Consider the following 13,160-nt stretch of genomic DNA (forward strand, 5'->3'; position numbering starts at 1 on the left):
AAATAGAGCCCCTGATCAGAAGTATAATAAATGGAGCCCCTGATCAGAAGTATAATAAATGGAGCCCCTGATCAGAAGTATAATAAATGGAGCCCCTGATCAGAAGTATAATAAATGGAGCCCCTGATCAGAAGTATAATAAATGGAGCCCCTGATCAGAAGTATAAGAAATGGAGCCCCTGATCAGAAGTATAAGAAATAGAGCCCCTGATCAGAAGTATAATAAATGGAGCCCCTGATCAGAAGTATAAGAAATGGAGCCCCTGATCAGAAGTATAAGAAATGGAGCCCCTGATCAGATGTATAAGAAATGGAGCCCCTGATCAGAAGTATAAGAAATGGAGCCCCTGATCAGATGTATAAGAAATGGAGCCCCTGATCAGAAGTATAATAAATGGAGCCCCTGATCAGAAGTATAATAAATGGAGCCCCTGATCAGAAGTATAATAAATGGAGCCCCTGATCAGATGTATAAGAAATGGAGCCCCTGATCAGAAGTATAAGAAATGGAGCCCCTGATCAGAAGTATAATAAATGGAGCCCCTGATCAGATATATAAGAAATATAGCCCCTGATCAGAAGTTAATAAGAAATGGAGCCTGTGATCAGAAGTTAAATGAGATTAAATTTATTTGTAGAAAGATAATTGAACTATCACTTGACTTAAAATTGATTTAAACATATTTTCTTCGCTTTTTTTTTGGTATTTGACAAAAAGGATTGGGCACAAGTTCTTTCAACTTATGAATAAGCCCTCTCCAAACATTCATACAAAATATACATATTGAAGGCTAGTTGCTGCTTAGTACTGAAATATACATAAAGATGTTTGTTTAAATAAATTGAAATAACAAATTGTGATTGATGACGGTTGTTTCTCGATGTATTCTTATTTGTTACTTCAAGGGATTTACCTGGTTTTCGTGCACATTATTTATTTCTACTAAAGAAACAGTGAAAAATTAGATGAAGCGTTTATCAAAAATGCAAGATAATGAATTAAAAAGGGTTTGTATCTTTAATGTATTTACATATGTAACTAAAGATTTGGATATTCTGATCAAGGGATAAGATTGGGTTTCCCCAGAGTAAGACATTTAAATTAAACAGGTTGATATCTACAAGGTTTAAACTTCTAAGATTTTGCATTAAAAGATTTTTGTAAAAGGTAAAAAGGACATAAAAAGAAGAAGTGATGGGCATTTTCGATTTCACCAGACAGACAAGAAGGATTATCAGTAAGATTGACTTTAAAAAGATGATATTGTAGAGTGCTACACTCATGCCTTAGTCTGGTATGTAGTATTGTTTATTTTCTATCACCAGATGTTAAGTAATTCGGAATAAATATTATGTCGTGTTTTAGGTTATTTTTGAAGACTACTAGAGATTCTGTAAAGAAACGTTAGACATGGTAAATGGCAGACACCTGGTACTATTTACTATTCCACAATTCACTTAACCACTGCGCCATAAACAACAGTGGTAATCCAGATGACAAGTAAGGCACCAAACTAAAGTACTGTCCTTTTGTACCTACATTGGTTAATTATAAATTTATTTGCTCGTTAACTTATTAATAAAAACAGTTCTGCAGAAGCGCCACCTAATATCAGTGATATTATAACAGTATGAAATATTATGTTCATGGTAATATGTTTAATAAGTGTAAAATGAAACACTGTACTTTTGTCCAGTGTTATCTTCAAGGTAAATGTCATTCAATAGTCCAACATGCTGAGACGTCTATTAAGTAATATTATAAACGATCGTTGGTTACAGAAAGACTTTTCAATATGCCATACATTATTTCATAGTCAATTAATTTTCTGAAAAATTAAACCATATACACCTAAGGAGTTTTTAAAAGTTTGGAATACAGCAAGAAACAGTAAAGCTTCGACTTTCAGCTACGGAATGCTGCTCCATATATAACCGCAGGAAGCTGATTTATGTACTTCCTGCTGTGCAACAGAGGTTAACAGTCGACAGAGTAATACAAAGTTTATGTATTTCTCAACGCAAAATTGGGGTTTCCACATAGATTCAATATTGGAATGAAATTATGAAATTAAACTATATGGAATGCAATTATCTAGCAGTTAAAGTGTGAATTGCATCACAATTTGAAAATAAATCATCTGTGATGAAAACGTTTTACAGTTTTAATGGCACTATCGACAATTACCAGAGTCTGTGTTCATATCCTATCACTGTGAACAGATCCTTAAACACAAGAGATCTTTTTTGTCCGAACTCTTCTTTGTGCTTTCAAGTGTGTCAAGAAATTAAGTTATTTTTTCAATCTCTATAGAACAGGAAGGCAAAAAATGTCCTTACACAATCATCAACTGTGACTATTAAGTTTGTAATTATTAACTTTATCGACTTTCAATTGTTGCTGTATGTTAAAGAAGTATGGGATGGCGAGTTCATCAATGTTCTTTATCTAAGGAAATTTACTCAGTAAAAATTCTTCATTGACAAGTTTTTACCGAAGTCAAATTAAAAAAATGAAAGGTTTTAATACTTTCCTATGGAGAAATTAAACCTTATGGAATTTCCTAATGTTAATGCTGATAAAATTGTCCTTGACAGACTGTGACTATTCACCAAGTTGGAAGAGATAGAAGACATCATTGTACAAATATTATTGCTAATATCATATGATATCATCAGATGATACATTCTTACTTTTTATCAAAAATATGTATTTAAAAAATTATTTGAAATCCATTAAAGTCTCGATCCTGCCTTGAAGAAATGAAAGCGAAAAGGAAACGTAATAGAGTATAGGGGTGAGATATGGGAGAGGTATAGAATGATACTGCTTGCAGGTACTGTGTACAGTGAATATCAGGCTCTTTGTAGTTTGATACACATATTGATCTGTATAGAAAGGGGCACGTTGCAATAGGCATGCAGAATTCAACTCCAAGTTGTTGTGAGGAAAAAAAATCAATAGTTACAAAACTGTATGTTACTGCAAAAGATGTCCCTATCTTAGAGGATGGCGTGGACAGATTTACGACGGCACATTCCCCTGCACCCTGCTGATGAATTGATTCTATGTCACTGCCATGACTGTCTCTATAGTCAAATCTATCTGCAGATCAACTACAGGATTATATAGAAATCAGATATGCTGTTGAGCAAAATCTAAAAATCTATACATATATACCTACACATCAATTATATAAAGTTTATATCAATACTTGAATTTTGATATGTGTTAAAAATGGCACATAAGAATTAACGTTATTCATAGGCTGAACATGATAAATATGTCGTATAAAAAACGAATACAAATGCTGACTATATTGAATAATTTGATTGGATAACTCTTTGACGTCAATAACATCATCTGATTGGTTCTTTACACATGAAAAACTATGATCTTATTGGATGTTTTTTTTAAAATTTATCTTTAGATCAGATAACTAAAACTATAACATAATTCGTGAAACACGAAAAGTGTATCACATGTGATCAAATAACACGTACGTCATGCAATATATGATCTACACTGTCACTTTCCCGAGATCAAATGAATTCTGGGATTTATATAATTTTTCTGATGGTGTATATATATCTATAAGATTACAGAAATGATTTGGGAGATATTTGCCCTTACAGACATGTATTGTGTTCGTGATTTTTCAGAGAAATTGATGTAATTTTCACTCCAAATTTAATGACCATATAAGTGCAGTCAGATAACTCTGTAATATGCAAATATGAAATGAATTGATCAATGTTATAAAACAGAATAAGAAAAATAAATATAAACAACTCACTGAAATTGGTCGGCATGTGGGGACTAGCATGCTTCCACTTGAATAAATCTGAAAAAACAAGAGACCATTGATAAAAACTGTTATAAAAACAATAATGACATTTATAACAGTCCATAATTTAATTACATAACTCCTGGTAATTATGTCAAATATCAGACCAGCCATCTTGAGATAGTAAGCAATCTTCAACTTGAGAGAAAATTGTAGCAGACAGACAGATTTGAACCAAGGAACTTTGAGCTCTAGACAGAACTTCTACCTTGGAGCTAACCTTGGTCGTCAATGATAATGATTTGTTTATTCCATTCTCTCTAAGTCTCCACCCTTCAACACACACGATCTTGTACCACTGATCTACAATACATGTTTATAACGAGCACACTTACAGCAAATCTGTTGATGTATTCAGTAGTAACTAATATCTATATTAGCCTCTTACGTTCCTTTCAAGATAACTGTTATGTGTGTATAACAGACTATGTTTATAGCGAAGTTATTTTGTTGGTCCCCAGTGGTTCATTATAACTGTGACTAAAGTCTTTAGGTATTTTTTCTGTCAGATTTTCCTTAATCAGATAATATCCTATGAATGCTGATGATCATAGAGAGGTGTAGTCATCCCCCAAGTGTCATTACTATACTCTTCAACAGTTCACAAGTCCTATTGTCTGGATAAAGAAAATGCTGGGAAAGTTGCACTGTAATGGATCTTTGGTTTTGAGGTCAAAAATCACAGTGACCATACATCAGCTTTAGGTCATACAAATCTTCTATAAGTTAGACCTTACAAATATCCTATAAGTTAGACCATACAAATATCCTATAAGTTAGACCATACAAATATCCTATAAGTTAGACCATACAAATATCCTATAAGTTAGACCATACAAATATCCTATAGGTTAGACCATACAAATATCCTATAGGTTAGACCATACAAATATCCTATAGGTTAGACCATACAAATATCCTATAAGTTAGACCATACAAATATCTTATAAGTTAGACCATACAAATATCCTATAAGTTAGACCATACAAATATCCTATAGGTTAGACCATACAAATATCCTATAAGTTAGACCATACAAATATCCTATAAGTTAGACCATACAAATATCCTATAGGTTAGACAATACAAATATCCTATAAGTTAGACCACACAAATATCCTATAAGTTGGACCACACAAATATCCTATAGGTTAGACCATACAAATATCCTATAAGTTAGACCACACAAATATCCTATAGGTTAGACCATACAAATATCCTATAGGTTAGACCACACAAATATCCTATAAGTTAGACCACACAAATATCCTATATTTTAGACCATACAAATATCCTATAAGTTAGACCATACACATATCCTATAAGTTGGACCATACAAATATCCTATAGATAGACCATACAAATATCCTATAAGTTAGACCATACAAATATCCTATACGTTAGACCATACAAATATCCTATAAGTTAGACCATACAAATATCCTATAAGTTAGACCATACAAATATCCTATAAGTTAGACCATACAAATATCCTATAGATAGACCATACAAATATCCTATAAGTTAGACCATACAAATATCCTATACGTTAGACCATACAAATATCCTATAAATTAGACCATGAAATATCCTATAAGTTAGACCACACAAATATCCTATAAGTTAGACCATACAAATATCCTATAAGTTAGACCACACAAATATCCTATAAGTTAGACCATACAAATATCCTATAAGTTAGACCATACAAATATCCTATAAGTTAGACCATACAAATATCCTATAAGTTAGACCATACAAATATCCTATAAGTTAGACCATACAAATATCCTATAAGTTAGACCATACAAATATCCTATAAGTTAGACCATACAAATATCCTATAAGTTAGACCATACAAGTATCCTATAACATGGCGGAGTGTTGACGACATCATTTCCAATTTTAAGTGTTGACGACATCATTTTGATAAAACGTAGATATTATATCTAAATATGAGGATTATATACGTAATTCAAAATTAAACAGTGATTAATTACAATATGCGACATAATATAACAAAGTCTTGAATTCAACATGCGACATCGGAAATATGCAGAAATTTGGATTGTTTACAAAACCACGCTTGATTGTGTTAACGATATCAGGCACTATTTTGATATTGTGTTGGAGTGTTTGAAGAAACGGAGAGATTTATAACACAAATAACACTTGCTACAGCTACATGGAAATGTCCGGGGTACGGTGCACTCAATTTGTCTTATTGAGATTGTTGTCATTGGTGACACAGCATACCAATTTCTACCTTGAAGCGAACAATTTTCCGCCATTTTAACTGCAATGGCAACCATGTATGTGACATAGTTTCTCCCCCGTGTATAGGTTGGACCATACAAGTATCCTTTGTCACCATATATCTTCAATGATTCAGAAGAAGAAGAAATAAGAAGAGGAAGGAAAAGAAGAGGAAGAGAAAGAGAGAAGATATGAAAATCAATATAAATTGGTATATGTTGTTGACAAATGCAGACCATATAAGGTGAAATTGGGTGATGTTTGGATGAAGCTTGAAGGAAAGAGACAAAAGATGACCAATTATTATAAGGTAAAAATTATGGCTGTTAAATTAGCCTCTTTGGACAAAGCTGGAAAACTAGGGGTGAAAGGTGACAAATGAAGACCGTATACGGTAAATTGAGACATATTTGAATAGTACATGTAGAAAATATAGAATATTGATAACATGAGGCATCGCCAGGCATGTAATATGTAAATATGACACAGGTGTATGTAACAAGTTTGTAACACATGTTAGACATTGATCCCTATAAATTTCTGAAACTATTGCTAAAAAAAGTTTCTATATCCAGGAAGTGTAAACACGTATGATGCTAGATTAAAACTGTCGTTATATGTGTAAAAAGTACAGGTAGTAACCCATTAAGGCACAGGTGGAAAATTAGCAACAGCTCACCTGTATTGATCAACTCATCATTAGTGAAATCATCCTGTAAAACAACCTCACACAAATATCCACAGGTAGACATTTTTATAATTCAATAAATGTTTTCAAGTTTATTTATGGATAATCAAATCCCTAAACAGGTTTCAAAATTCCAAAGTTCGGTATATATTAAAAAGGTATTATAAGATAAACGGGGTGAATTTGGCAACTAAACTATTTCAAAATATCCCTTAAAACATATTTTCTTAGAAACTGGTCTCATAGCAATCACCTCTATATAAAGACCACCTGTTTTATAAAACAACTTTCTAAGGTCCCAAATGACCAATTTCAACACAATTCAACCTGTAAATAAAGACAATTTTTGTTTTGGGACAAGGTTGACTGAATAATTAAATTGAGAAACAAGACCCAATAAAGGAAAATAACTTTTACAAAGAAATTAGATTTTCAAATTAACCCTTCTAAAGGCTAAGCTGGGTAATATATTTACTCTTGGAACTTGTATATACACCTATCAAAGAATTCCTTATACCAATGTGAAATATCCCTTTATAGTAATGGGGGTAACATATCACTTATAACAGGTGAAATATCCCTTTATAGTAATGGGGGTAACATATCACTTATAACAGGTGAAATATCCCCTTATATTAATGGGGGTAACATATCACTTATTACAGGTGAAATATCCCTTTATAGTAATGGGGTAACATATCACTTATAACAGGTGAAATATCCCTTTATAGTAATCAGGGAGGGGGGTAACATATCACTTATAACAGGTGAAATATCCCTTTATAGTAATGGGATAACATATCACTTATAACAGGTGAAATATCCCTTTATAGTAATGGGGGTAACATATCACTTATAACAGGTGAAATATCCCTTTATAGTAATGGGGTAACATATCACTTATTACAGGTGAAATATCCCTTTATAGTAATGGGGTAACATATCACTTATACTAACAGGTGAAATATCCCTTTATAGTAATCAGGGAGGGGGTAACATATCACTTATAACAGGTGTAGTAATAACATATCACTTTACAGTAATATCCTTTAGTAATTGGGTACAGTATGGGACATACACTATAGTAACCTTGAGGTAACATATCACTTATACAGGTGAAATATCCCTTTATAGTAATGGGGGTAACATATCACTTATAACAGGTGAAATATCCCTTTATAGTAATGTGGGTAACATATCACTTATAACAGGTGAAATATCCCTTTATAGTAATGGGGTAACATATCACTTATAACAGGTGAAATATCCCTTTATAGTAATCAGGGAGGGGGATAACATATCACTTATAACAGGTGAAATATCCCTTTATAGTAATGGGGTAACATATCACTTATAACAGGTGAAATATCCCTTTATAGTAATGGGGATAACATATCACTTATAACAGGTGAAATATCCCTTTATAGTAATGGGGGTAACATATCACTTATAACAGGTGAAATATCCCTTTATAGTAATGGGGATAACATATCACTTATAACAGGTGAAATATCCCTTTATAGTAATGGGATAACATATCACTTATAACAGGTGAAATATCCCTTTATAGTAATGGGGTAACATATCACTTATAACAGGTGAAATATCCCTTTATAGTAATGGGGTAACATATCACTTATAACAGGTGAAATATCCCTTTATAGTAATGGGGGTAACATATCACTTATAACAGGTGAAATATCCCTTTATAGTAATGGGGTAACATATCACTTATAACAGGTGAAATATCCCTTTATAGTAATGGGGGTAACATATCACTTATAACAGGTGAAATATCCCTTTATATAGTAATGGGGGTAACATATCACTTATAACAGGTGAAATATCCCTTTATAGTAATGGGGGTAACATATCACTTATAACAGGTGAAATATCCCTTTATAGTAATGGGGGTAACATATCACTTATAACAGGTGAAATATCCCTTTATAGTAATGGGGTAACATATCACTTATAACAGGTGAAATATCCCTTTATAGTAATGGGGTAACATATCACTTATAACAGGTGAAATATCCCTTTATAGTAATGGGGGTAACATATCACTTATAACAGGTGAAATATCCCTTTATAGTAATGGGGGTAACATATCACTTATAACAGGTGAAATATCCCTTTATAGTAATGGGGATAACATATCACTTATAACAGGTGAAATATCCCTTTATAGTAATGGGGGTAACATATCACTTATAACAGGTGAAATATCCTTTATAGTAAGGGGGTAACATATCACTATATAACAGGTGAAATATCCCCTTATAGTAATGGGGGTAACATATCACTTATTACAGGTGAAATATCCCTTTATAGTAATGGGGGTAACATATCACTTATAACAGGTGAAATATCCCTTTATAGTAATGGGGGTAACATATCACTTATAACAGGTGAAATATCCCTTTATAGTAATGGGGTAACATATCACTTATAACAGTGAAATATCACCTTATAGTAATGGGGTAACATATCACTTATAACAGGTGAAATATCCCTTTATAGTAATGGGGTAACATATCACTTATAACAGGTGAAATATCCCTTTATAGTAATGGGGTAACATATCACTTATTACAGGTGAAATATCCCTTTATAGTAATGGGGTAACATATCACTTATAACAGGTGAAATATCCCTTTATAGTAATGGGGTAACATATCACTTATAACAGGTGAAATATCCCTTTATAGTAATGGGATAACATATCACTTATAACAGGTGAAATATCCCTTTATAGTAATGGGGGTAACATATCACTTATAACAGGTGAAATATCCCTTTATAGTAATGGGGTAACATATCACTTATAACAGGTGAAATATCCCTTTATAGTAATAAGGTAACATATCCCCTATAAAAAAGTTGATTGCACCTTTATATTGAGGGAAGTAACATATTACTTTTTACAAGGTGATTATTACATGATTCAAAACAATGTCACACATTTACATCATCAGAAAATCAAGAATTCTCTTGTTTACACCTAGCTTATGTTACAGCTAAAAACAACTGTGCTGTATATTATTTTTGCCAATAATATGTACAGATTGTATCATTATGTGCAACAGAGTCAAAAGGTATATCTGATGTCATTTCAAATACAAATACAACAGTATGTAACATCTGGATATGAGGAAAAAATAATGATCTGTTTGTTCAAATGCATCCAATTCTTTGATGTTTTACATAACAGGCTTTCACAAGTTTATTTGTTTACATATTGTACGGATAAGAACAGCTCGAAATTTAAAGCTGGACAATTCCGCAAACTTCTTCCAACTCTATGAACCAATGCAATACATGAGCCAAATCGGACTCTCAAAAGCGCTTGGCAATGACTAGTACACGAAAAAACTGTATGTGTATACACACTACTGATGTTATAAGAGAATTACAGAGATAACTTGGTTATATACAGCATAACCATGAAAGTCAACATGAGGAGCCATGAACCTTCATTGACTCAGCATGAACCTAGATGTGATACACATTTGTCAATGGCCCAATGGCCAGTGGCCATGGTTGCCATGACGATAAAAAATACGTGACTGACCTTCGAGTAGACCTTTGTACCAATTCATTTCAGCAGTGGAAGGTGAAGAACTAGCTGCTTGTGGGTGCAGCATGGTGGCTCAAACCGCTAGTCTTAACAGATGCAAAGCTTTTCACAATTGAACTCAAACTAATAGACATTTGAATTTTTTGTGTGCATTTGTTGAAACCACTAAAATACCTATTTAAAATTCTGTGTACAGTGCTGGTAATTCATTGGAGGAATGCTGCTAAAGTCGTGTTTACAAAAATCAATATTATTACGTAACTCCCTTCCTACACACTGTACTGTCAACTGCATCCAGTGCTCCAGTTTCAAGTTTCCAGCATGCACACTGCGATGCAGTTTTTCTTTTCCCATCAACCCCGTAACAGCTTTTTTTCCTGCATTCTATCATGATATTCCTACCAGTCTTAACTTTAATCAATACTCGTGCAGGCTTACACATCTTGCAAGCCGTAAAACTTTTCAAACTCACTTTTTAAATCACTCTTTCTCATTTAACAAGATCTTCTGAACATTTATATTTTGTCAGACCATATATTGATGCCGATTGTTTTGCTCCAAGATTTGCAGGTTGAATGTTATTTATAGATATTGATTGTTGATACTATATATTTTATCCTACCAATATCATATTCACTAAGACAACATTTCCATATGTTTTAACTACTGAAGACGAGATATAATGTTTTATTTATTAGATCAGTCTGGGTGTAACAGATTATAAGAGGTGGTAAAATTGTAGAATCATACAGCACTTTAGCCAATCTATACTAAGGAAAACCTCCACTGATATGATGATATTTCAATACTGTTTAATGCACGATAACGTGCTGTCAGGTTTTATAATCGCCAACACCATTCACGTGTTTATACATTGGTGGAGGTTTTTTTTTACGTACCTCTATAAAAACAACTCAAATTGGAGCAAAATGTTTGATTACCATACCTTTACACAGTTCTTAATTAAATCTGTCATAATTTGAGGTAATATGCTAAATTACAGCTTCACAAATAAAAACAAACATATATTGCCATCAATGCTTAGTATAAACGTTATTATCACTGCATTGAAAAAAAAAACATTCTTACAATTTATTTTTAAAAAAAAAGGTAGTTTTTTTTAACCTAATAATGAATCTTTTCTGATCAATCAGTTCTATCTTCATCCTTTATTAACATGTCGAGTGAAGTTTTTCCTATTATTGTAATTTTGTCAGGTAAATTAATTGATATACACTTTGGTATTATGAATTTTTGTCAATAACACAATGTTTGAAATAGAAGAAGTAAAAGAAAAAGACATTGATAAAAACTATCCCAGGGATTCCTGCTTAAGGCCACCACTAATAACGCTGGACCTAATTGCTAGGTAGTGATGTAGGATCTTGTGACACTTTGATCCAAATCCGTCCTTGGGCGATGACAAAAAACTTAAAAAGTATCATTATAATGTGTTTCAAAAAAGACAAAATAAAAACTAGAACTATAATCCAATGGCTAATATCCCTACTACATCCCCTTATTTGGAACCATGACAACCAATGTTCTTCCATTTTGTTTCTATAGTTGCCGTTATTGTAACATGTGATTAGCTAAGTTACAGACACCAATATGTTAGAAAAATTGACCAAGTGTGAATAAAATTGGTCCAAACAATTTAATGTCTATTTTACAAAACCTAATGAAGTGTCCTAGTTACAATGATAACTAAGACTTAACTGGTGTCTAGGAGATCAACTTACTCTTGGCAAAAATGTCAATGGATTACTTGTTCCAATCTGAACTGGGCACTAACCGGCCAGTAAGTTTCAGTGATATCCCTCCAGTATTTTCGGAAGAGTAGCCTTAACTTCGTTGAGGAGGGGAGGACATCGGCTTATAATTAGATTTTCATTTTTCGGTAAAGTAATTAAGCATTTTGAATTAATAATACAATTATAAAATTATTGCTGTTCTGGTAGAATTCAAATCAATATGATATAAATCATCATCTATTTTAAATATTTTACCAATTTCAATGAATATTTTGTTCATAAGTGGTTCTGCTTATCAGTGCAAATTAATGTCTCAGCCAATCAAAAATAATCGAACAACTTACAAAGATTATACTTCCTTGTTTCATTTTTTTTAAATGAATGGCTAATGCACATATTTCTAACAATTAAGCCATCATCTTATATCAGAGTAATGAGTGGTTAAGGTGTCTAATAGTCAAACACTACCTTACCACTTCTGGATCAAGATGACTGAGTGGTTAAGGTGTCTCATAGTCAACTACTAGCCAACCACTTCTGGATCAAGATGGCTGGGTGGTTAAGGTGTCTAATAGTGAAACACTACCTTACCACTTCTGGATAAAGATGGCTGAGGGGTTAAGGTGTCTCATAGTCAACTACTAGCCAACCACTTCTGGATCAAGGTGGCTGAGTGGTTAAGGTGTCTAATAGTCAACTACTAGCCAACCACTTCTGGATCAAGGTGGCTGAGTGGTTAAGGTGTCTCATAGTCAACTACTAGCCAACCACTTCTGGATCAAGATGGCTGAGGGGTTAAGGTGTCTCATAGTCAACTACTAGCCAACCACTTCTGGATCAAGGTGGCTGAGTGGTTAAGGTGTCTAATAGTCAACTACTAGCCAACCACTTCTGGATCAAGGTGGCTGAGTGGTTAAGGTGTCTAATAGTCAACTACTAGCCAATCACTTCTGGATCAAGGTGGCTGAGTGGTTAAGGTGTCTAATAGTTAACCACTAGCTCACCACCTCTAGGCCATGGTTGCTGAGTGGTTA

The 13,160-nt window shown here is 33.1% G+C and overlaps 1 protein-coding gene across 6 annotated transcripts in view; it reads right to left on the reverse strand.

The window, feature by feature from the left end:
* The window catches only part of LOC138321709 (zinc finger transcription factor lin-29-like), a 229,994-nt gene that overhangs the window by 71,720 nt on the left and 145,114 nt on the right, over positions 1–13,160 (reverse strand). For all 6 annotated transcript variants that reach the window (XR_011208352.1, XM_069265625.1, XM_069265614.1 and 3 more), the window contains one exon: positions 3,798–3,845. Coding sequence is in view for 5 of the 6 variants with exons in the window: in XM_069265625.1 (XP_069121726.1) it covers positions 3,798–3,845 (48 nt within the window). In the remaining variant the exon portion in view is untranslated. The remainder of the gene's footprint in view (positions 1–3,797; positions 3,846–13,160) is intronic.

The sequence above is a fragment of the Argopecten irradians genome, chromosome 1 (genome assembly GCF_041381155.1).
Source record: "Argopecten irradians isolate NY chromosome 1, Ai_NY, whole genome shotgun sequence".
In the NCBI taxonomy this organism is placed as follows: Eukaryota; Metazoa; Mollusca; class Bivalvia; order Pectinida; family Pectinidae; genus Argopecten; species Argopecten irradians.